Source organism: Penicillium hordei, assembly GCF_028827395.1.
Source record: "Penicillium hordei strain IBT 12815 chromosome Unknown utg000001l_segment0_segment0, whole genome shotgun sequence".
In the NCBI taxonomy this organism is placed as follows: Eukaryota; Fungi; Ascomycota; class Eurotiomycetes; order Eurotiales; family Aspergillaceae; genus Penicillium; species Penicillium hordei.
In genome coordinates, this window is record NW_026623142.1 from 5728886 (window position 1) to 5754432 (window position 25547).

A 25547-nucleotide genomic window follows, 5' to 3' on the forward strand; every position below is an offset into this window, starting at 1 on the left:
TGTCCTCTCCAAATACAAATACATGGGATGTTTCTGCCCAAAAAACGCGACAAACTCTCTACCACAATTCCACACGGCAATTGACTACAACAAGTCAACGATGGAGTGGCGAACTTGCTGTTCCACGTCCTGCGACGTTCGAAAAAGAAGTACAAGTGCCTTTACCGGAATGGACCTCACCCGAAGAGGAGTCCCGGTATAGAGCATACTTCTTCCGAGTCATTGAGAACGGACAACCGAACCAAGTGAGGGAAGCCATGGCCGATCCACGGTCGGTAGAGCTAGTCGGATCGCTCCCACCCACCGTGTTTATCGAGGCCCTGCACCTTCTCTCTCCAGCTCATTTTGTCATACCCTACCGAGATCTTCACCATACGCTGCACGGATGGGGAGTTTTAATGCTAGGGCTCAAAACCTTGGAAGCGGTGTTCGACGACTTTACGAGGGACTTACTCACAATTATCCAATATAGAACCGTGGCTGGATATCGACCTCAGCTAGCGGAGTACACTCATCTCTTCGACTGTGCTCAGGCGATGGGAAATGGCCCCTTAATCAATGCCCTCTGGGATGGGATGTATGCCAACGATGTCACTCCTGACACAGTGTGCTATAATCACTATATGTCAGCATTGGTCTGGAACCACTGCTACATAGGAAAAGAAGCATACAATACTCGCATCATCCCTCACAGCTACAAAAAGCGGCGCATGATAGATCCGAACCCTGGATACCGTGGCTACGCAACGGCGTGGAACAGTGTCAAAGGAACTGTGCTGGACATATTCAGTCGAATGAGCCAGGACGGGCTTGCGGGGGATGTGCAGACGTACATCAACGTCCTCCTCGCATCGGCCCGAGTTGGTGACATGGAAGCTACCAAGAATATACTCAAGACTGTATGGAACGTCGATGTCGATGCTATCTTAGCTGAAAGGGATGACTCGGTATTGCCACCGGTTACGCCGTATGATACTTGGTCGGGTCTGTACCCAACTGAACAGCTTCTTTTCGCCGTGGCCCATGCCTTTGGCACAAACAATGACATCTACGCCGCCATGAGAACAGTCGACTTCATGGCTTCCTCGTACAACATCACAATTTCAGGCAAGGTCTGGGCTGAGTTGCTTGAAAGGACTTTTACTCTCTCCAAAGTACACAAGCGGAGACAGGCAGAAGATGGACGAAAAGGCCAAGTCCCAAGAGACATGGTCCGCGACATGTTCCAGATATTGACGACGGAGCCATACAATGTTCCTGCTACTCTGCAAATGTACCGATATATGACCCAAACCAACAAAATGGACCGCGATCTGGAGAGTTGCAAAACAGACATGCGTAAAGCATATGAAGTCTTGAGTCAAACGAGGGCAAAAAGGAAGGAAGCGAGAGACGCCGTTATGCAATGTATGCAACCAGTCCTGGACAGCATGAGGCCTCCGGCGAACCATGGGAGGAAAGTGCGCGATTCAATCAAACACCAACGACAGAATGGCGTGGAACCAGATCTGTCACTATTACAGTGTCCCCTGCTCGCCGAAGCCATAAACACATACGATCTCCTCCGACTCGAAGTCTTCCAGCAGATTTATCAAATGCAGCGCATAGCCTATTCAATGATCATCACCGATAAGTGGAGTGACATATCGCCCAAAGTGTGGGAGCTCCAAGAACGGCCCAAACTATTGGAAGAATGGAAAGACTTCCTGCCAGAGCGTAATAGGTACGAATATAGAGACGGAGGGGTTGGAACGATCGATTTCCAAGGCGAAACAAATTCCAAGAGCCGCCACATGAGCCAGCATGGCCGCATTCATGCACGACGGATACCAGATGGGTCGGGACTGTTCGATCCGGTTGAGCCCAAGGTCCTCGATGATAGGATATTCTGGGAAATCTTGCTCTATGAGTACCCCCAGCTAGACCCGTCCATTTCGCCGCTCAATCGCATCTACTCCTTCCAGGTCAAGCACACCAAAGAATTAAGGGAAAACCTCAAAAAGCTCAAGACGCGGGTTGATTACCCCGAAGAGCATCCTTTGTCGCAAGAGAATAATCCTGCTGGCGGGTTTTATGGTCGCATTCATGCGCTGGGCTTTGAGGCTAAACCCCAAAATTCGATCTTCTGGCGGGATAGCAATCCTTGGAGTTGATTAACGGGGCTTTTTTTTTTGTTTCGTTTGAAGCATTTGCGCTTGCCATTGATCATACATGATATCCATTTGTAGAATTTCATGAACAGTACGATTTTTGTCTTCGCCTTTGTTTTCTTCTCTAGACTCTTTCCGTACTTGAAGGCGTGTATGTCCATTATGAAGCCCCTCGGGTAGATGAGCTTTGTAAGCTGAATAGTAAAGATGAGTATACAAGAAGGCACATAGGCCTTGGGAAATCATATGCAGACATGAAGCGTGAGATATCAATGCAAGCAAAGGGCCATCAGCCAAAATGATACAAGATCTGAGCAAAAGTAGGACAGATCTGAAACTAGCCCTCCATCCAGGACATAGCAATTCCAAAACAGGGACAAGGAAAGAGCTGGTCACCTAGACCTTCTCCCGTTGCAGGTCATTAACAGTCATATATCTCCCAATACTGATCCACCCCCACCGGAACCAAACCATCTGACTCTTATGGCAGTTGACCATAGCAGACAGCGCGGTCAACCACTCGTTTATCGAGCTAACAAACAGCAGCCGCACAGGACCAGCCGCAGCCCCGGCCTCCTTCTTTCTCGAGCCCGTCAACCCAGCAACAAGGTTACTCCACACACCAAGGAACATGGACAGCGGTGCATCAAGCACACCCGCATACTTGCGGAACACCGACGTCGTAGTAAGAGTATACAGCGTGACCGGAGAAGTAAAACCCGCCTTGTCCTTCATCAGCGCGCGGACGAAGTTCACAGCGCCGTAGTACAGCGAGCGGTGGTTAGGATGGTTACTAATGCCATGCTTGTCGAAGGTAATGATGACATCGATAGTAGCGGTAGGAGCCTTATTACGATCGACTCGCTTTCCGGGCAGCTTCTGCAGCGCAGCCATTTCCGGCGCGAAAGCCGAGGCCAGCAACGACGAGATCTGATCCTCGTTCCAGTCCTTGTCCATTCCGTCCGGGAAGCGGTTCGTGTCGTCGACGATAAAGACGTCTGATTCGCTGCGCAGCCCGAGCTGCTTTGCGGATTTCTGGAGCTCTTGTTTGCGCGTCTCGCCTAGGCCGTCTGCGTCGCCGCTGCTGAGACAGAGGATCTTTAGGTGGTTTCCGAGCTCGGGCTTGGTGAGGGATAGTACGGTTGGCGCGAAGAACATGGCTTCGTCGTCTGGGTGTGCGATTAGGAGGCAGATACGCTTGTTTTCGAGGCGTGGGAAGGACCGGGTGAAGGGTGAGGAGGAGGTTGAGGAGAAGGTCCAGAATATGAAGACTGCGGTTATGGCTACCGCTAATGCGGTCCAGTTGAATGAGGTCGACATTGTGGTGTCCTATTGGTGTGGTTTGTTTGCGAGAGTTGTCTGGAGATTTCGTGGGGGGTGGATCAGAGTAGACCAAACTTAAGACATGTGTATGGTGGGGAAATGCGAATCATTCCACTCGTGTTGATGCAGGGGTCAACTACTTCTAGGGAGAAGTAACAGCCAATTCCATGGTGATACTGGAGCAATCCAAAAAAGAACACGGTGGCTTGAGCTTCTATCCGGAATAGGGGAAGCTCAAGTGATTCCAATAGCGCTCCATCTCCCCGGAGTCACGTGTCAGCTCTATCGCGATGCTTACATTCTCTTCGTTTCGATAAAAATGATGTTATGTCTAATTAGAATAAAATCGGTATGAGGTGCGTATGACGTTTTCGAATTCTAATTGTGTACAATTGTAGAGAGTTATGGACCCGCTGTTTGTGGCGACCCAGTTGAAGTGAACTTGGTCATTTGATACATCCATGGATAGTCATTTTAGGGGATTTAAGCCACATCCAATATGTATTCTATTTCTAGTCTATGCCTGTGAGAGCTCATATATGTATTATGCAATGTATAACACATAATATTTAAAGTCAATTTTTGCCTAATTGGGCCGTTCCGAAATGAAAAGATATACAACATAGTTCATCCTAATGTACAGCTCTTAAATCTTAATTTAGCTCCCGAAGAGACAGCATAGGTAGAAATGTCAGAGAATAAGCCAATTGGAGAAAAGAATATGTTAGACCATCGAGAAGCATTTTCCTTTCCTCTCACTCAGCCGTTATTTACCGCACTTTGGACACCGCAAGCTTGCACCTACCTCCACCTTCCTTCAGGCTGTCATCCATGGACCATCACAAACGTACTCCCTTTGAGACTAGCCTAGAATGGCCAAATGATGATGGCTTGTAAGGTGATAAGATTGATAGAGATCTCAATCTCAAGCTAGAAGGCAAGAAGGAGTGTAGTTGTGGCCCTGGCCCTAACGCACCACAAAATTGTAGTTAACTAGTTATAGATCAGATCAATGGAGGGCCGTTGCTAGGTAACGCCTCTTATATGCCTTATTACAAAATGCTATGGATGAGACTAATTCTCCCTACACTTTCGTCTTACTTGAGACATGTACTTTCTTAATAATTCAAACCATTCTATCAACTCAACGGTATTTTCTTCTTTGTAACCAGCATTTCTCAGAACTGGATGGATCAGTTATGAGTCACTGTCCAGATAAACAGTCTGCGGAATCTCCTCGCTCTTCATATTATTTCACTTCCCATTGACAAGAATAGACCTCTCAATAGCCCACAAAGTCCATAGCCCAACCCAGCCCAACCCACCAAATGGGCTGGGTTTTGGGCTCTATCTTTAGGCTCATCGGTGGGCCGTGAGCCCGGAATGAAAGCCCGCAGGGCCTATTCCGGCCCATAATGGGCCCCAAACAATACAAACATGCCAATTTATTATAGGTGTATAATTGATGCATTTTGCTCTGGTTTTTTGGGGTATTCAAATTACTGTCGGAGCGATCTATGAAGTTATTCAGAAACCTTCTTCTAGGCTTATAAATTAACTCATAGGACTAAGTGATTTGATTGATAAGATATAAAATGATGGATATTGGAAGATACAAAGTTGATTTTTATAAAGCGTTACTTTCTACAAGGGGTACTTATTTTTATTAAGGAATTATCTAGTAACTAGAGGTACTGTTAGTGTTACTACAATTGACACCTAGATATAGACCCAATATATATATCTCTCTCTATATCCCAAGTGCGAATTCGTGGTGAAATCGGATCTTTTTAGTGTGGTTTTATATGTGCTAAGACTATATTTGTGCACAGAAATGGGCTTTTGATGGGCTGGGCTTTGAAGACTAGACCCATAGTCCATTGCGGGTTGGGCTATGGGCTGGGGGCTTGGGCCTATTTATGGGCTATTGAGAGGTCTATACATGAATACAATACTTGATGAAAGGCAAATATATTATGGAGAAACCCCTTAGGGACGCTTGACGTATCTAACAACCCTAGAAGCCACTGCCTGCTTGTTCTCCACGCCAAGATCTGATAAGACTTGGGATACTAATATAAAAAGTTGTATTTAGTGTTTATTCTCGAGTGACACAAGGCTAGAACGAACAAAGACTTAATTATTGGAGCTCCTTTTCTCTCTATTCTAGACACACTTCCAAGGTTCGTGTTACATCGCTTTGACCAGACACCTACAAAGCCAACACAACACGTATTCCTTGATTTTGATAAGACGAGTCTGGCCCAAACCAATACACGAATCCTTTCCACACCGCCAGCCAAATCGAATTCATTTCATCAAACCGGCTAACGGGCCGGTCTCATAACGATCGTCTCATTTGCCAAGCTAATGGTTAGCTAATTGTTACTCCAAGGGACGAACGGCCGTCTCCGACACAACCTAGAAAAGTTGAAACTACGGTTTCCGCCCCATCAAGGGTGGAGTGGATTCCACGCTATATTCTTTACTTAAGTCAAGATAAGGTAAAAAAAACACTCAGGGCAGAGTGTGAACCAGGGACGAGAGTTAGTATAGCGGGCCGTGAGTGGTGAGGCTAAAGATCACGTTGCGACGGGCCGAGTATAAAGTTTCCTGGTGGATGACCGACAGAAATTTTCTGCTTTCCCGCGCTTAAGCGGCCTCCCCGGCCATTCTCCGTGCGGAAATTTTTTTTTTTCTAATGATTTATTGAATTTCAATTAGTTTTACTAGTTTTGCGCTTTTAAATGGCGCCATTTATAGAGCGTTTACAAATAAGTTGGAAAAGTGGAAGCAATTTCTATTGGGGTTACATGATGTACATCACATCGTCTGAGGTACATATATCACTTCCAAAGGGTTGTGATTATGACGAGATGGCGTTATTCTCACATGGCATATGGCTTGATGGGCGGAGCATGTTTCTCCACGATGTACTTTGTACCTTTCCCTACGGAGTATAATCGAAGGAGTTAAATTCGGCAAGTAATTAAATATATAAAAAAAAAAAAGAAAAAAGAAAAAAGAGGCGGATCGAAGACCGGCAGAAACAGATCGGAGGGGCAATCCGAGATCTCCCCGAAAGAGGAAGCTCGCCTGAGACGCTTGCCGATGTCCCATTTAGCAACAATTATTGGTTAGTCATTGGGACGAGCCACCGGCGGATGACAGCCACTGATTTGCGATCGTGACTCCGAGCTGTTGATCCAGCATGTTAACCATAATGATCACTAGCCTTGACATTGGTATGCCTCTTGTAGCCAGTCCGTGGAGGAGAAATAAAGGAGGCGGTGTGGATCTACTTTCTATAATCAGTTAAAAGGGAATAGACTCTATCACGCCTTACTATTATTACCTAGATTTGGATAATTTTGCGCCATATACAATATAAGCTGAGCTTCGATCGATCTACCTCAAGAGCGCACATCAATTAAATCTGGAGATGCAGAGCTGACGTGCCCGGGAGTGCAAGAGGAAAGCGGAATTGCATCACCGCATCCGCGTTCCCAAGCCCGATACAGCTACAACACACGCCATGGCGTGATCAAATCCCTCAACTCATTCTAGAGCTCCGAGGAAACATATACGGCTCCATAGTGCCGTAGTGCCGTAGTGAGCCAGGAATCCTGACCGGACGCACGACCCGAAACAAGCCGCAATTCTTCAAGCTCCCTGCATGCATCCAACGTGTCTGTGCTGTAGCTCCAGTACCTGGACATCCTGCGCGCGAGGCCGATGCTTATAGGTGAGAATGAGCGGTTAACTGCTGATGATGCTGTTGTTGTTAGGTAATTAGTGCGTGCGGCGGGGATGGTGATTCGTCAGGGGGCGGACCTTGGGGGCACGGAGCATATCTTGACAGTTGAAGGGCTAGAACCTTTGTTTTGGATGTTGATCATTTGTACATCGTACTTTATATAGTATATTTTTGATATGCTTCACTTCTGATGCTCTTGTTTTTTTTTTTTTTTTCTTCTCAAGGGATTTCACAGATCTCGCAATTGCTCAGGCCTGTGCCCCGCAAAATGCAAGACTTGCAGTGCGGGGTAGAGGCGTATAGCATACACGAGCGCCGTGGCCTTGAGAAGGGCAATGCGTACCCCCTAAGCGTAAGACTCCTATAGTCCACTTTTATAGATCAGACGACTGATCTTCTATTCAGGCGGTCAACGAAAAAAAAAGGAAAAGAAAAATTTTCCGGGTGGAGCTCCGCAAAGGGTCCTTTACCATCGCGTTTTGTTGTCCCAATGCGGAAAGGTGGATTTTATTTAGGGGCGACGCTAGTCGAAGATCCTCTAGAAGAGTAGATGGCCGGTATGGTAATGGCTCGGTATGGTTATGGTTTGTCATTTACCTAGGTCTGGACAACTCCACTGTGCCGGTCTATTACTGTCATTCTACGCCATCACGCCACGTGATGACTTTGTCCAACCTTGGATACGTCCTAAACTGTATACATAGCTTTGTAAAAATGGACGGAGTATTAATAGACAGCTGGTGGCTGATGAATCAATGTTTTAGAAATTCGAAGAGCAATAGTGAAACAAAACAATGTGTCTGCAGGTCGTCGTGGCACTTCTAAGGTCATATTAGGAGTCAAAGACACACCTCGGGCACATCTCCGCATGTCATATAGGGCTATGAAGTGCTTGATAATCTAAAGCCGGGGCATCTTCTAAGGTTCCCGACAACAAAGGTACGGACGATCTTGTCATTGGTCACATTGATTACATTGGCTATGTGGCTATGTAGCTAGGTTTCAAGGCTGTCGATTGAACCCCGTGGGCAAAACCCCGGGGCCACATGCTAAGCAAAGTCCAATGCCCATCTATATAGGTACGAAGCCGAGTATGCCATGGCAAAGCTATACCGGTTTAGCCGAACCGGTACATACATCGCAGGTACGTGAGTCATTGCGCACGGTCGTTTTGCGCTAAGGTTAGAAGCCAACAGTGGCATCATGTGCTCCCATCCACTGCCCTGATAAGGTCTAGCCTGGAATTTACAGATGGTTCCTTCGTGATCCAAGCATGATGCCGACACTATCATTTCAGATGTGGGGTAGAATCCGACAAGTCAGGCGATGGCAAACCCTGAGAGATATGTAGTTTATCTTGTTTAACATATATTCTTATATTGGAAGTACTTCGTATATCAGTTGTCAATCCAACAGAAAAGCTCGGGCTCTTTGTCTCGGCATCAGACCCCGCTACCCGACATTGTAAGATGAGATGATGCCATGTTTGAATGAGGCTATGGGTAGAATTGCGACTTGGCGGATCAGGATGATCTCAGAATAACAAACAAATTCCATCAAATTACAGGACCTTGGAGGGGTAAGATCACGAATGCAGTGTATTTTTTTGGCTGTCATTACATTGTATCTGTACTGTCAGACCCCACTATGACGCTATGTCACGCCCCACCTACTAATTTTCTTTTTCTTTTTTCTTTTTTCTTTTTTTTCTTTTTCTAATTGAATGCACCGGTACCTGGGAAGTGGAAAAAAAAAAAAAAAAAAAAAAAGGAAGAAAATTCAATTTTCATGGTTTCATTTTTTAGTTTTCCACGGGTTCAGTGAATTAGCACATGATTGTTCTTGCCATTCAAAAGCGGCGGGTTGCGCACTTGAACGTTGGATTTCTTCTGTAGATCATCTTCCCCTACATACTTCTAGGGACTCATATTATGTGTTGGATTGCTTCATCGGCTTCTCAATTATTTCGTCATCGTACTGCCTCTTGAACATACGAAGCCTATCGCATCCTCTAATTGAGCGTCTACAGTATAATTGACAGCCAAAATGCCGGGTCGTCTAATTCCCAACCTGATTCGGAACGCCAGTTCATTACACTCCTCCGTCACCTCGACTCCTAGTCACTCCAACAACTCCTCAACCGTCTCCGTCAATGAGATTCCCGGGCATGCGAAGAAGCCAACGCACAAGTCAGAGCGCGCACGATCCCCCCGAACGCCGTCTATCCTTCTCCATGGATCACTTGATTCACCCTCTTCGGGACCATAGCAAAGAGAAGCGCCGCAGTTTGGGACGCGCAGGACGTTCTAAGGAACGCTCCAGCCATGAGGCACACACACCAGCGGCAAAGCTGGATGTCCTGATCGAGTCGCCACCGCTGGTCTGCTACGGCCCGCCTACCAGCTCTACTGGCGCGCTCTTTTCTGGACGCTTACGCATCGCAGTCTCTGAGTTGACTGGTGGAGTTATCTTGAGCCAGTTTGATGTGCGCCTCGTTTCCAAGACAAGCACCAAGAAGCCTGTTTCGAACCACTGCTCCAACTGTGCTACTCGCACCGAAGAGTTGACTCAGTGGAACTTTATCACCGAGGACCTTCACCTCAATTCTGGTGACCATGACTTCCCCTTCAGCTACTTGTTTCCCGGCCACCTTCCTGCTTCTTGCAATGGCGTGTTGGGTCAGATCGAATACTTCCTGCTGGCGCATGCGCGCAGCGTCACCGGAGAGGAATATAGCCTCAAGCTGCCTTTGGACATCAGCCGTTCTCTACTTCCCGGGCCAGACAAGTCATCCATCCGCATTTTTCCTCCAACTAACCTCACTGGGCGCATTGTGCTGCCCTCCGTCATTTACCCTATCGGGCAATTCCCTGTCGAGATGACCCTGAGCGGTGTGGTCGACAAGGGCGAAAAGACCCAGACCCGCTGGCGTCTTCGAAAGATGATGTGGCGCATTGAGGAGCAACAAAAGATTGTGTCCACTGCATGCCAGAAGCACGCTCACAAGATTGGCGGCGAGGGCAAAGGTGTTTTGCACCAGGAGACTCGCGTCATCGGACACAACGAGGAGAAGAGCGGCTGGAAGACCGACTTTGACACCGCTGGTGGCGAGATCACCATGCAGTTCGATGCGAACATCAACCCGGCTGCCAATGCCGTCTGTGACATGGAGGCTCCTGGTGGTCTGGAAGTCAAGCACAACCTCGTCATCGAGCTTATCGTGGCCGAGGAATTCTGCCCCAATGGCAACACCCGCCTAATTACTCCAACTGGTGCCGCGCGCGTGCTTCGCATGCAGTTCCACCTCCATGTCACCCAGCGTGGTGGTCTTGGCATTAGCTGGGACGAGGAGATGCCTCCAATTTATGAGGACGTTCCCGCTAGCCCTCCCTGTTACACCAAGCCCGATGGCGCCCACAGCTTCATTGAGGACTACAACGGTTCTCCCCTCCCTGACTACACAGACCTGGAGCGCATAGACTCCTTGCGATTGGATAGCAGTTCTACTCGCTCGTCCACTCTCTCTTCCAATCGGTCTACTCACGGCTCTACGCATGGCCGGTTGCCGCGCTTTACCACTGACGATCTCGTCACTGGGGAGTCGCCTGCTGCCTCGCCTATTCCCTCGCGCGCCCCTTCTCGCGCCCCTTCAATCGACTCAACCCGCGAATAAAATATCAAAAACTTCAACATGTTTAATCAGTAATCTTGATTATCGTTCTCCATTACGACTTGACGATTCCCACGATCAAACAAAAAATTACCCAGTCACCACACAACGCCTTTTCACGGTCTACCATAATTTCTTATTACCTTTTCGTTCTCCGTGGATTTGATCCGGTTTACTTATCACGGTCCCATCTCAACGAAGGGCCTCATGATACCAGCGACGGAAAAGGAAATCAGCCCCGCAGAATATTCAGGCTGCAACGCCTTTTCCGGACGGGTCTTGTTCTAGCCAAGTTTACATGATACCCATATTCAATTTTCTTCACCTGTGCATAATGCCTTTTTTTTTTCTTCACCTTATTTTCCACCTTAGTTCCACCTCTGGATTGATTTGGTTATGAGCTTACTTGCATCATATCCACGTCTTACTCTTCCATTCGGTTTTCCAAGGTTGCGATTCTTCTCCCGTTTTGAGTATCTTGCTTTATTCAAAATTTCTCTACTCCCTGATACTTAATCAATTCATGATCACGATCTATGACAGGTTTAATTCGATCCCAGTAATTGTACTCAATGTAAATGCTATTCACCAACTCTGCTCTATCAAATATGTCAGGACTGGGGGATATGGACTATTTATATTTTAGATACTAAAGTACGAGTACAATTGTCTCATCTGCTGCCCAATTTCTCTAATAATCCATTATTCAAGACTATATTAAATCCAATATACACAAATGAGAGAAACACCAGCAGGGTCTCTAGAAAAACCACATCAAAATTCCTTACAATAACCACCCCTTCCACGGAACCCACGTCTCCCTAACAGTATCCTGCTCATCGATAACATAATAAGCAAAAATTCAGAGCAGCCGTAATGCAAACATGCTAGATATACAACAAAACCTTATTCCCAACAGCAACCGCATCCTCCGTCTTCTCCCCATTCCCAGACTTAGACCCCATATGCTTCCGCTAAACCCTTGACTTCGGCCTGAAGCACTGTAACTGCGGCATCTTCTGTGCGGCATGCATATGAGTGCCCGACATGGCAATAGAAGCCGTATACGGTGGCCGCAGATGATAACTCAATACGTTGGATTGATCCCGGGGGAGGGGGGGATGGTGAGTCTGTTGTCATTCCCGCGCACTGGGAGCGGACGTCGATCTTGATAAAGACGGACCATGGTGCTATGAGAGAAGATGATTTCGAGGCGTAGGATTCGAGGAGATCTGATCTTTAGGGATTTGGTTTGAGTTTCGAGGAAGGGTGGAGCGCTGACTGAGATGGGTAGGCCGCAGAGACACTGTTACGATTTTAGTTGATACTCTTTTATTTAGAAATCGTTACTGGGACTCGCCTCGTCTAGCTTGCCTTAACAGGATCCAATGAACTCTAGATCTCGGATAGGGTTGATACGGGGATTCGTCGGTGCACGCCTTCGCCTAGCATTATGCGGGTGACTTCGGTACATTGCAAGATTCATTTGGTACATTGCTTGGAACTCAAAACTGCGTGGAAAGAATACCGTGAGGGTCTTGACATGGGGCGAAACTCAATTCCCAACTGTTTGACATCTTCCAACAAGATCTGGATATTTCGCTCCAGCACGAGCTTAGGACGAGAGCCGGAGTTGGAAGCTCAGAGACCGGACGGTTAATGTAGGAAGCGTGGTTCTGCAGAGGATAATCCATTTTAGATAGGTGTAGATGAAATAACAAGAGTATCAACGGCGGGTTTATATGAGGTAGGGGTTTGGGACGGTTCCCTCCGGGGATAATATAGGGGGTTGGCATTGACGGGGGGATTGTGAGAGGAGAGGTATGTTGAGGGACTGGGAAATGTTTTATCGCCATTCTTAGTTCGTGATTAGATGAACAATTGGGGAGCTAGGATCTCATATCATGAAGCGTGATACAGAGTATGTAAGTAGAATCGGCCCCTCTATAGATAGCTTGAAATTGTATCACAGAAATAGAATGAATCCGCATGTGTATTCCTCATCTAAATATAGAAAAAGTTCTCTCTCCCTCTCTCTCTCTCCACAAGAATTGCTCGGTTGCCCATGCGTGAATACGGGCATAACTCGATTCAAGCTTTGTCATGAACCATAAAATTGTATATCGTTTATTTACTCATTCTCAGATAGCAGGTTGTTGGGTTTCGACGACCGGTGTCTCCTCATTGGGTGTGGTCAGTTGGGAACCAATACCCGCGAAAAGCTCTGTATCTTCAATTAGCTTTGCCTGTTCGAGATCAAAATTAGACAATCAAATAACGTTACCTGTAGGCTTTTTTGGCAAGGAATATAGCGAGTGGTTTCACAATCTCATCCATGACCAACCTGACAACACCGGAGGCAATGTAGAACCGTATCCATAGCCACCCAAATATGTTGACTATTTCGACGGCATGATCAAGGAAGTATAGAAGCAATTGCTCTCTGCAGTTTTTGTCGACGGAAGACCCAAGAGGAGTCGTGTTAGGACCAGCTTTTATTGCTGGAAGTGTTGTGCTAGGAAACCAGCTATGGGGGTTCTCAGCATTGTTTTCCAGGCAAGCGTCACAAGACGGCGAACAAGGACTTACTATGAAGCAACGAACACCAAGCTGAGAATCAAGAATGGGATGAGTGGGAAGAGACAACGGATGAATTCCATAGTGTATCAGTGGTGAGGATGTTGAGAGGTGAATAATTCAAGAGGTGAAGCTGCTGTGGTCGACAGTAAACACGAGAAAGTCTGTAAGGCACGTGTTCCTGCCATATCAGGCAGTGGGCTCATCTGAGTAAGTGCAACTTGACATCATTACATAGGCAGATGGCTTGATGAGTGCAAAACAAAAGCAGATAAATGAAAAAAAGCCACCCTGTGGGCAGCAGCGCGGTGAAACCAAACTGGAGACGTTGAGTGTGGGATATTTGTGACGCTTTGGTATTTGAGTGTTATATCTCACTCGATGGGTGGGTTTTGAGTTCACCCAATATTTACCCTTGTGGACCTTACAGTCTTTACATTGAGAACCTGTGAAATAATAGGAACAGTTAATTCAAATCAATCGTTCGGTGATGAGTTCTCCATTCGAAGCCCTTTGCCTCGTCTACAGAGAGATATTGATTACATCTTGGCTACCTCTTCTTTTTCCATTAATCACTTTGGCTTCTTCATGAATGGAGCCTTAGCCAGGGCATTTGCCTGTGTCTTCCATATTGGCTTGCCCAATTTCACGAGTTTGGGCCCGAAAGCCTCGACCAATGTTTCTACAGATTGGTCTTTATCCAAGGTCATCTCGCCATACTCTTCATCGGAGCCAAATGTAGCAATCCGCCAGATTTCCTTCCACCGCCTGACTGCTTCGACAGCCTCTGGGTGTTGGCTTTCCACATTGGTAGCAACCATGTAAAAGGACGAGCGCTTGGCGTGACCTTTCTTTGGCTTAAAAAGCCGAACCAGGGAGATCTTGTGAAACATCCAAATGAGGTTGGCTATGTTCCACGCTTCAAGTCTGTGAAGAAGAACGATCAGAGTGCCACCAGGTCTAAGGTGCTGGAGACCCAGAGCGAGCTGCGTGGCGGCCAGTCTTCTCGCTTCCCGGCTCTCTCGATATGGAGCGCGTGAATGCTGCCTTAAGACCTGACCGTCACATATGGCGAAATCGAAAAGCCGACCTTCGTCAAGTTGCCGGGGCAAAAAGTTTTCAGAATCTTCATGGCCCCCAGGGATCTGGTCTACACCCATGTCGGCAGCAAGCATAGTCACGTCGAGAAATACTTGCTTGACATTCAAGCCGCTTGCCAGACGGCTCCTATACCCTCCACAGGAGACAGGCAAGCTAAAAGCCAGAGCGTGTGAGCCTGGGTTCTTTTTCAATGCTATCTCGAGAAATGCACCGGGGGCCATGCAGATATCGAGAATCGCAGGTGGAGTTGAATCAACTGGTTGGATTTTGAAGGCATTGGTGGCTTTGTCAAGTTCGTGTCCGATTGTGTTCATAAACTTATAGAAGTAAGTCGCCGTCTTTTTGTCCGACTTATCCGCATTTTGACGAAGGTTCTCAAAATATTTGTCGCCTTCTGGGGCGTCCCATCCCTGTTCACAGCATAGTAAAAATTATGTATCTATGATATCTGGGTTCGACGTGGTCTACCTGCTGTCTCACATCACTGAGTTCTCGGAATTCTGGACTATTTTCTAGTAGGTAGGGTACAACAGATCTGCTCTTTTCAGCAACATCTTCCGTAAGGTCCTCAGTCGGCTGAGGGCTGTTGGGTTGGCTACCAGGCAGGGGAGCTGGGACATCCATCTGTGCTTGGCTTGAATTAACTGTCGCCATGATGTGATTCCCGAAAGGCTTGATAACAGATCTGATAGAAGGATATGTCAGTAAAATAACACAAACTAAGCTTGAACATGGCTCATATATATAACGTCTTTATGTGAGATGCTGGTACCTTCCGTTATATTCGTTTGTCTGTTACATTGCATGATGTATACTATAGCCTAGACCTCCGCAAAAGCCCACAAGGGCCCAATGAGGCCCAATAGGCACCAAACAATGCAAACATGCCAATTAATTGTAGCTGCATAACTAATGCAGATTTTCCTAGCAATTTTTTGGGTATTCTAATTACTGCCTAAGTCCTAAATTGTGGGTTATATGATGATCCAGAAAGGGAAACAGACGTTGATCCCTAGAGACTGCAGCAATAGAGAGATCTTATGTGGCTGAGATCGCCAAGGTCACGGAATATAATCAAGTGATAGTTAATATGTTATACTAATAAGGCTTATACATTTCATCCTCAATATACTTCCTCTTTCTCCCTAATATACGCTGCTAAGAATTAGTACTTAGTACTTGCGGTATAGCAGCAGTATCATCGTCATCATCATCGCCAACACTATATAGTTACAAGCTGGAATGTACGTAAAAAAAAACAGTTATTGATCAGCTATTATCTGTAGTTAACTAACTATGCCAAGATCGTAGTTATGTGTAATAATGGGCTTTGATGGGCTCTGGGTTAGGTTGGGCCTTAAAGGTTGGGTCCATAGCCCACTGCTGGTTGGGCTTTGGGCCCGGGATCCAGGCCCATTTGTAGGCTTTGTGGAGGTCTACTATAGCCTATTCAAACAGTTTATCAAAGGTTATACATAGAAAAGTCTCTTGCATAAAGTATGTTTCTTTTTTACTACCTTCATGTACACCTAAAAAGACACCTAAAAAGACATGACAAGGCCGCATAAACGGCTGACTATTCTTATATACCTAAGGACAAAAACCGTCTTAGGGCTATGAAAAGAATCCTTTTGGTTTTAAATCCACTGATCAATTCATTTGTGTTTTTTTTATCTGTTTTTGGTGTATGAGATCTCATGAATTCACACCAAGGAAGAGCAAGCACGGAAAGACAAAGGAAAGTTAACAACAAGGAAAGCCGTGATAAAAGACGCTAAAGATGATGAGACAAGGATATTCCAACTCCAAAATGAAAACTCCAAGAATGTTATACATGATAAAAATGCTCTAGCATAGGACTCCGACGATGCAGTAATGGGGAATGGGAAATGAAAAGTGAAAGCTTGCCATGCTGTGTGGATGCAGTTAAGAAACAGGCAAGGGGATCATAGTCCATCACCACGGAGAAGGCGCCGAAGGATTCCTTCACCGGGACCAGCAATCTGACTCTCAATTTCCTGCTGGGAAACAAAGCAAACAAGACCTTGCTCATCCAGGGCCTTATGAGGAGTCGAAGGTGCATGGCCCGATTTTGAGGGTGTGCGGCGCAGATCTGTGCCACCTGCAACAGTTCCGCCTCGGCCGCGACCCTGATATTCTCCAACCAAGCCCATGGTTTCCAAATTGCTGAGAACATCTTTGAACTCAGTAGCAGTCAAGGGGTGCAGAATGTTGTCATTGCGACACAGAGCACAATATGTATCAAATGCTTGCTTGATAGTGGGTGCCGATGTACGCGATTTGGAGGGCGTGCTTGGGACCTCCAACTGGCGGCGTTTGCGCTCAAGCGCAATCAGAGAGCAGATAGCAGCCTTTTGTTGCAGATTCAAACTTTGAAGTCTTTGAACAGTGCCTTGACCGAAAGCTGCGGATGTGATCCGAGCAATGTGGGCGATGCTGGCTCTAGGTGCCGTGATGACCGTGTAGCTTGACATAGAGGCTGGCTTCTGAGCACTGCCACCTTTGGCAGGCGAAGACAAATTAGTGTTCTCCCCTAATATCGAAATATTCTCAGACTCCTTAGCTTGCTTATCCAACTTTTGAAATGTTTCCTGTTCAATGACGTCGATTGCCCGCTTGATCAATTCAAAGGCCTTGCGGAGATCACCTGTCTGCGAGGCTACCTTCTTGGAGCAAAGTTGGATGGCGGCCGGTTGAACAAAGGGAACAAGCTTTGGGTCAGATTCTGTCCCAGCAGGGAGCAATGAGCGAAGACGATTGGTCATAACATTTGCGATAGATGCAGCACTGTACGGCAAGAACGGCAGCAAGCGGGGCTTTAGGTTCTTCGCCTTTAACTGTGGGAGAGATCGGTCGGTCAAATCAAGGGCATTAGCGATGCCAATCAGCATCAGCTTAGACTTGCTTTGCAATGACCACTCGAAAAGTGACTGCAAAACCCCTGAATCACCATTGAGGAGATGGTCAATTTCGTCCAAAGTGACCAGGAACATATCTTCCCCTTTCTTAGACGGAATGAACGTAGATTTGAGGCGCTCTCCCTCGCTCTTCTTGAACATATCCGAGTCTTGGCAGAAATCTTGGATGAGTCTGCTGTAGACATCGCGAGAGATTCGCATGCTTGCGCAGTTCACATGCGAGACTTTCACTTTAGAAAGGTCGAGATCTGCACACACTTCCTGGACCATGGCACTCTTTCCGGTTCCCGGGGGACCGCTGATATAGAGACACCCTCCTTTCCGAGACTCCACTCCTTCTGTGATAAAAGATACCAACTTTTCCCGCTCTGCATCGCGTCCCACTAAGCGTCCTGAGTTGGAGCCTCGTGCGAACAGTTGTCTAGCTTGCGAATACACCGAGTTGGCAATTTTCGGAGTGGCACTCTGTCTGGGAGTCGGGGGAAGGTCGGCATGGCGGGGGGTGCGCGGGGTTACAGCCTTTGCGCCGACCTGCACTCGATGTCTGGGGGTGATGGGAGATTGCGGTAGATCATCCCGGAATCGCGATTTGGAAGGTGTCTTAAATTCCAACTCGATAGGTTTCGTAATTTCTTCTGCACATCCGATTAGCGCTGCCTCAGGCGCCACACCCAAATTTTGCAACTTACCTTCCACTGGCTTCGAGACGGTGAAATGCGAATTGATCTTGACCGGAGATTTGAACTGATCATCACGCAAAATATGTTTAGAAGCAACATTCTCCGACACTGTCTTGCTCTCGCCATTTTCTTGGTCGGGTTGCTCGACTGTCTTCTTTACAGTTGACCTTGTTCGTCGTAACGGGGTTGGAACGGCATCTAGTTGGTGAACTCGGGGAGTAACGGTTCGGCGCTTGCTCGCGGATCGGACCGGCAATGCTAGGAAGGCAGGTGAGAACTTGAAGATAAGGAGCAGAGGAAGGTGGGATGGATGATCTTACCTGAGTCCACAGCAGCACGAGTGCGCTTTCCTAGGACTGTTCCTGCCATGATTTGGAATACACACAAAAAATAAAATTAAAGGTAGGAACAACAGACGCAGTTTCCGTAGGAGTTAAAACGAGGAATGTCAGGAAAGATGGCAGAGAGCCCAGTTAGGAAGTGTAATTGGCAGCTCCACTACTGGGGGCTTTCCACGCGCTGGACGCGTCGCGCGTAGAATTACGGCCGAGTATATCAACCACACGTGCAACAGTTTCAACCCTTAGTCAGCCGCGTCATTGCGAAGGTGGCCACCTCAGGTGTCGATGATCGTCTCATGTGAGTTTCGAATCGAGATGACGGAACTCTTTCAGCCTACGTGAAGCTGGACGTTCTTTTTCTTTCTCTATTTTTTTTCTTAATTCCTGTCAACCTCTTTTGTGGGACCTGTTGATCTTCTGGTTTGCAGTGGTTTGCACCAAATCTAGCTCCCCACATAGCACACCCTCCGAGTCTTTACCCCATTTCATACTACGCCTAAGCTTTCAGTGGGTATCCAAAATCAATCCTTTTCAGCCTTTTTCTCTAACATTAGGATCTTTCTTAAGGAACCTCCTTCGGTACACTGCCCACCATGGATAACGATGTGGTAGCTCAGTTCACTGAAATTACCGGCTCCACGCCGGAGCTGGCCATACAATACCTGCAGATCACCGAGTTCCAAATCGAGCAGGCCATGCAGCTTTACTTTGAAAGTGGAGGCGCACCCTTGACTGGTGAACCTTCTCGGCCTTCTCATCGGGCTGGAATCCCAGATGATTCCGAGGTGGTGAATATTGACTCGGACACTGATGACGATACTCCCCGACACTCCGCCCTGCCAACATTCGATGACGACGAGGCTATGGCTCGACGCCTTCAGGAGCAAATGTATGGTGGCCCAGGGGGCCCAGATAACGAAGAAGAAGTGAGAGCGCCAATGGCGCGGACAACAGAGACTTTGGTGGGGCCCGGGGCGGACTATGATAGTGGTGAAGACATGCACGCAAATATTCTCAGCCAACTACGAGCTCGTGGAAGACCAAGTGGGTGTTATTTGTGTTTCTAAAATTTTCAATAACTTGAACTGACAATTTACTCTAGGTCGAGCCGGAATCTTCAACCAGCAAGAGTCATCTTCCATATGGACGGGCGGCAATGAAGCTCGTCGCGAAGCACTCTCTGCCGCTACTGGGGGCGCATCGGAAGCATCGTCCAAATCCAATATGCTCGCCGAAATGTACCGCCCTCCCTTCGAAATCATGTCACGACTGCCTTGGGATGTGGCGCGCGAGGAGGGAAAGGATACGGAGAAATGGCTGCTTGTCAATGTCCAGGATGCATCAATCTTTGACTGTCAAGTTCTGAACCGCGATTTGTGGAAGGACCCTGGGGTGCAAGATACAATCAAGGAGCACTTCATTTTCCTGCAGTACTCGAAAGATGACCCTCGTGCATCTCCCTACCTCCAATACTACTTCCAGGGAAGCGACGTCTCCGACAATTATCCCCACATTGCTATTGTTGACCCTCGAACTGGTGAACAAATGAAGGTCTGGTCTGGACCGCCTTTGGTCAAGGCCGCCGACTTTCTCATGCAACTTCACGAATTCCTCGATCGCTACAGCTTGAACCGCAATGTGCGCAACCCTGTCGCTAAGCGCAAATCCGACAAGAAAGACAAGAGCATTGATGCCATGACCGAAGAGGAGATGATGGAGATGGCAATGAGAAACAGTCTTGGGGCCGCAGCGGAAGCTGGTCAGACGGTCGAAGACCCTGATGAGTTGACACGCAGTGCAGACAATGTTAAGGGCAAGGGCCGGGCTACCGACGAGGAAGATGTCATCATGGATGAATCGGAGCCAGCTGCCGAAGCTTCTCCTTTCGCATCTATTCCCAGCGACCAAGCACACACTGAACCTGCTGCGGACCCGGCCACAACTACTCGCATTCAGTTCCGACACCCGTCTGGCAGGGTCATTCGGCGCTTTTCACTGTCGGATCCTGTTCAGAGAATCTATGAATGGCTCAAGGCCGATCCTCCCTTGGAAGACAAGGCTGGGGTCGAGTTTGACCTGAATAGCATGGGGCGCAATCTCATTGATCAACTTACCACGAGCATTGAAGATGCAGGACTGAAGAATGGCACAGTGATGATTGGATATCTGGAAGAGTAATCCTTTCACTTTCTCCATATTTCAGTCTTATCATCACGCTACAATGTTTTCTGAATTTCTGCAAGGCGTTGATGGAAATGAATTAGATCCCGTGGGATCTCACCTTTGTTCCCAAGCTGGTTTTCGTCATTCCCGAGGCTATCATTCAATCTAGCAGGCTCTCCAGTTGCCATTGTCAACCCGAGAACCTAGATGTGAGAGTATACATAGTACCAAAGCTTGCCTGGAAAGCATGCAATGAATCATGATAATCAAAATAGTATCAACTTGAGAAACAGAGGAAATAACCATGACTATGGAGGAAAATTGAGTAATATACATACGTAGAGTGTACAGATTGCCTCAAGGGCAAGGAATATTTCTTAGTAGACAAAGCATATGCTTCGTGACCACATAGCTAATCACATATTCAGTCAAAGAATGAGCTTGATCAATCAGAAATGTAGTAGAAACACCTAAATATCTAAAGACGCTTAAATAACATACAAGAGTGAGTGAAATGGTAGAATATAGGATAGGGCCAATTGCTTTGATGCTCCCAATAAGGAAACCGTTTAGGTACATAACTCTTTGTATTGTGTCACGGGTGCTTTTCGTGCCCTAGTGTAGTGTTCATTCTTATGCTTCTACCTAAATAGGTATGTCTTTCGATATAACTACCTAACTGTATAATTATAGTGTTCTATGTTGTAGACTCTATTCGCCAATAGAGCGACCTCCTCTTCGAACTATGTAGCCCCAGAACGTAGCAAACTTACAAGATTACTTTTATTCTCACCACACAACCTCGCTTCCATGTAATTAATTAATTAATAATTATACTAGAACTTTAAGTCCTCCAATCCGTATTATTCCCGTCTAACAAAGGCAAAATTTGTAATTATAATGGTGATCCTGCTTTAAATTAGAGAAGCATGTATGGATTTATATTGAAACTCTTAATACCCAGTTCAATTGATAATTCAAGACATCTAAGTCTGAAACCCAAGTCCCAGATCATTGTACAATCTTGTAATTGGAATCATAGATACACCGCCCCCAGATAAGCGTCGGCAAAATAAGCCCCCCGCGTCGATAAACAAGCAAGGGCAGCTCACGACATAGATATCCCTGAGAAGCCTAGGGAGTGAGATGAGTTGATCGCTACGTGAAGAGTATGCCACAAACGATCCGGAATTCCACGATTACCCTCGCCGCGCCTGCTCTGATTGAACAATTGTCTTTGTTTACCGGTTGACCTCTTATCAACTGTGAGCACCCCAACGAATAACACCATCTTTCCTCTTCCTTCTCTCCTCCTGCAGTCCTGAAATCTTGCGATCCTGAAAGACATTCCACAGATCTTATCTAATCGAATCAGATTGATTGGATAGGAGCGTTATTTCATCTCAGAATCCATCCCGAGTCCACTTTTGAGGACCGTCACGTACGGCCCAACCCCACACTCCATCCTTGTGATAAGCGATTGCCAGTCGTGAATCTGACAATTCACCATTAGCCTCGATAAATTCAAGCTCGATTCATGTCCATCGTCATCCCTTGCTGACTTGGATAAATCGCCAAAATGCCGCCTCCCATCGATCCGGAAACTATTTACACTAAGCAAACTTGCATCGGTAGGTTTTTCCAATACTTGGGATTTGAGGGGTCATGGGCTTCATGTGGTTGCTGACTGTTTCATGATTTCGTAGGCGGTGGAAGCTTTGGTAAGGTGTTCAAAGGGTAAGCCGAGGACCTTCCATATCAACGTCTTAGTTCAACAGACAGCTGACCCAATTCGGACAATTAGTCTGGATAGACGTACTGGAGAGTCAGTGGCTATCAAAATCATTGACGTCGAGAATGCTGAGGATGATGTCGACGATATAATCAAGGAGATTGCGATATTGTCCGAGCTGAAGTCTCCCTATGTTACCAAGTACCATGGCTCATACTTGAAGGGGTCCAACCTGTGGATCATCATGGAGTTCTGCGCTGGTGGTAGTTGCCACGGTCTCTTGCGACCTGGTGTGATCCACGAGGAGTACATTGCCATTATTCTGAGGGAGCTTCTGCGCGGGCTGGACTATCTCCACAGTGACCAGAAGCTGCATCGAGACATTAAAGGTACGAAGACCCTAATTGGTTAGAATTGCGATGCGCACCGACTAACAACTTTGATTGCAGCTGCCAACATTCTTCTCAGCGCGAGCGGTCAAGTTAAATTGGCGGACTTTGGCGTGTCGGGACAACTGTCGGCAACAATGACCAAGAAAAATACCTTCGTAGGCACTCCGTTCTGGATGGCCCCCGAAGTCATCAAGCAATCTGGATACGATTACAAGGCCGATATTTGGTCCTTGGGTATCACGGCAATTGAGTTGGCCTGTGGTGATCCTCCGTATGCCGACATTCACCCAATGAAAGTGCTCTTCTTGATTCCCAAGAACCCGCCCCCCACATTGGTAGGCGACTTTAGTAAGCCTTTCAAGCAGTTTGTTGAACTGTGCTTGCGCCGAGACCCTAAGGAGCGGCCATCAGCCAAGGAGCTCCTTGAGCATCCGTTTGTGAAGCGTGCCAAAAGAACAACCTACCTGACAGAACTCATTGAGCGCGCAGAACGTTGGCAAATAACTCATCGGGGTCAAGACGACGAGGACGAATATGATGATTATGATGATAGAGAAGCCGATCATACAGCAAACGCCAGAACCCAGGAAACGGAAGACCTTTGGGATTTCGGGACCGTTCGTCCTGTGGGAAAATCATCTGCCCCTCCATTGCGCCCTATGAAAGGCTCTGACACCAATACGCGAACAAATGAGACAGAGGAATGGGATTTATGTGATGCAGCACCCCGACAAGCCGGAACACCCCAAACCCCATCACACGCTCAAGTCACCCCAGCAATCCCTGCTTTCAATGCCTCTCCCACCAAAACTCCTCTTCCTCCCTCTGCTCCGTCTTCCCCTCTCAAGCAACGCCCCTCCCAGACCGCACTTCCTCCACGCAAAGTCGTGTCTCCAGTGGTTAGCAAACCTGTAATAAACAGCCCTCCCACAAGAGGATCGAACGAACAATACGCACAGGCAGCGCCTCACTACGCTGGCAACGTTGATACTACTTCTTCAACCAAACCTAGCTCCGCGGCCAGTAATCAGGGCACACCTGCCAAACAACTCTCCAGCATTCCCCTCCACGACCAATACCGTACCCCATCCAGCCAAATTGTGCAAAAGCCAGCTCCACTTTCTCGTACTGTTGCTGATCCTCTGGGACATCAGCCACAGTCTCCGCGCATCCCTCAAGTCGCTCTCCCAAGACTTACAGATTCCCTGCAACAAGCAAAGCCTGTTTCTGGACTCAAGTCCAAGCGTGCACCAGCAAACATGGATGACCGTGCTATCCCCCACCGCTCCACCCCTCCCACCCCCACTCCCAGCGACCACAAGCGTCCCTCCCGACCTCTCCCTGAGCCTGAGCGCGCAACCGCCTGTGGGACTGTGATCCTCCCGGCCCTCCGTGCGGCCATGGACCGCCGCCGCAACCATCTCGTCCGTCTCGAACCCGGACGTAACCCTAACGACCCTCCGCCTACCCCAGAAGAAGAAAAGGACTTCGACCGCAGCGTCCGCATCCACCATGGTTTGGAGAAGGTTGCTGAAGACATCGCTCGAGCTTTCAACAGCCTCCACCACTGGGATATGGAGAGACCTGTTGACATGGGCGGTGGTGTTGATGCTGTTCTCGATGCGTTCCTCGAGGAGGTCCTCTTCCGATTGCAGCCCCGTAACAACGCGTAATGGACACGTTTGAATTTTGTTTGAGTAGAATTGAGTTGTTCTCAATGGAGTTTGTGGGCCCTGTACTTCGCGCTGTTTCACTTGCATTTCTTGTTTCTTGTGGCCTTGGTCTCCTCTTCTTTCATGTATGTTATGTGTAGGGGTTGTTGCTTCTAATGGAACTTTCGTCTCTGCTCTCCATTCTCACTCTCACCTACAGGACTACATGAATGATTATTGTGATCGCGCTTCGCTCTCAGCAAATGGAACCCACTGATTAGGGCCCGTGTTAGAGGATCAAATGCTGAAACTCATCTCATCTCATCTGGTCTTTCTCTTCTTTCTCTCATTCCTGACAGTTGGCTAATTCCTTCTACTAGACATTTCAAACTACATGCTTTATTCGGCTAGGATGATAAAATAATGCCATAATGAGGCCCAGAAAGGATCTCCACTTCAACAACCATGAAAAGATAATCACACAAGGTACCTCCGGGCGATGTACTGCTGGGAATCACCATCTCCTTTTTTTATGCTACCAGACACGTTAAAAAAGAGAACAAGATGAAATGGACATGTAAGCCTTACCCCATTTACCTAAGATACATACAGCCCGGGTGCAGTTAGGACGCAACGTTAAACTTTCTTTTAACGTATAAGGAGAATAACAACGACATTGGAAGTGCTTAATTCTTAGTTTATCCCCATCTATTCCCTAGCACACGAGGGACACTGGCATTGGCAGACTGCATGAATGTACTGCTCTAGTTCTGGTTGTGACTTGTTGCTTCAACAGATATAACATTCACGGGGAGGCCAACCAGACCACAGATCATACAATGCATTGGATGTGGTACGGCTTTTGGTATTCATTTCTAGCTAGGCAATATCTCGCTTCAGTTTCTTGATGCATTGACTGCAGATCACAATGGTTTCCTCGTCGGTTTACATGAAAAACAATGCATCCGCCTAGAAGTTCAAGACCTGAGCACCCATAAGTGATCTATACCAGGACGGAATTCCTCTTGAAACTTGCTGGGAATCACGCTGGCGATCTTCTCAGACATTTT

At 47.3% G+C, this 25547-nt stretch overlaps 8 protein-coding genes across 8 annotated transcripts; 4 read left to right on the forward strand and 4 right to left on the reverse strand.

Moving 5' to 3' along the window:
* Positions 1-257: 257 nt before the first annotated feature.
* N7537_002180 (uncharacterized protein) lies at positions 258-2153 on the forward strand (the record flags this gene model as incomplete). Its single annotated transcript, XM_056893238.1, has 1 exon — positions 258-2153. One exon carries the CDS (start codon positions 258-260, stop codon positions 2151-2153), a length of 1896 nt encoding a protein of 631 aa, XP_056758233.1.
* A 393-nt stretch (positions 2154-2546) lies between these two features.
* N7537_002181 (PIG-L family deacetylase) lies at positions 2547-3470 on the reverse strand (the record flags this gene model as incomplete). Its single annotated transcript, XM_056893239.1, has 1 exon — positions 2547-3470. One exon carries the CDS (start codon positions 3468-3470, stop codon positions 2547-2549), a length of 924 nt encoding a protein of 307 aa, XP_056758234.1.
* A 5806-nt stretch (positions 3471-9276) lies between these two features.
* Positions 9277-10903, forward strand: N7537_002182 (alpha-arrestin; the record flags this gene model as incomplete). The annotated part of the gene is made up of 2 exons (XM_056893240.1): positions 9277-9419; positions 9499-10903. 2 exons carry the CDS (start codon positions 9277-9279, stop codon positions 10901-10903), a joined length of 1548 nt encoding a protein of 515 aa, XP_056758235.1.
* Positions 10904-13041: 2138 nt separating this feature from the next.
* Positions 13042-13560, reverse strand: N7537_002183 (uncharacterized protein; the record flags this gene model as incomplete). The annotated part of the gene is made up of 3 exons (XM_056893241.1): positions 13042-13146; positions 13226-13415; positions 13490-13560. 3 exons carry the CDS (start codon positions 13558-13560, stop codon positions 13042-13044), a joined length of 366 nt encoding a protein of 121 aa, XP_056758236.1.
* A 489-nt stretch (positions 13561-14049) lies between these two features.
* On the reverse strand, positions 14050-15232 carry N7537_002184 (uncharacterized protein; the record flags this gene model as incomplete). The annotated part of the gene is made up of 2 exons (XM_056893242.1): positions 14050-14988; positions 15047-15232. The coding sequence occupies 2 exons, from the start codon at positions 15230-15232 to the stop codon at positions 14050-14052; spliced, it is 1125 nt and encodes a 374-aa protein (XP_056758237.1).
* Positions 15233-16524: 1292 nt separating this feature from the next.
* Positions 16525-18566, reverse strand: N7537_002185 (AAA family ATPase CDC6; the record flags this gene model as incomplete). The annotated part of the gene is made up of 3 exons (XM_056893243.1): positions 16525-18152; positions 18207-18455; positions 18518-18566. 3 exons carry the CDS (start codon positions 18564-18566, stop codon positions 16525-16527), a joined length of 1926 nt encoding a protein of 641 aa, XP_056758238.1.
* Positions 18567-19131: 565 nt separating this feature from the next.
* Positions 19132-20716, forward strand: N7537_002186 (DNA-protein crosslink repair co-factor UBX5; the record flags this gene model as incomplete). Its single annotated transcript, XM_056893244.1, has 2 exons — positions 19132-19582; positions 19641-20716. 2 exons carry the CDS (start codon positions 19132-19134, stop codon positions 20714-20716), a joined length of 1527 nt encoding a protein of 508 aa, XP_056758239.1.
* A 1564-nt stretch (positions 20717-22280) lies between these two features.
* Positions 22281-24498, forward strand: N7537_002187 (putative Ste20-like serine/threonine protein kinase; the record flags this gene model as incomplete). The annotated part of the gene is made up of 4 exons (XM_056893245.1): positions 22281-22332; positions 22408-22438; positions 22506-22822; positions 22883-24498. The coding sequence occupies 4 exons, from the start codon at positions 22281-22283 to the stop codon at positions 24496-24498; spliced, it is 2016 nt and encodes a 671-aa protein (XP_056758240.1).
* Between the last annotated feature and the right edge of the window lie 1049 nt (positions 24499-25547).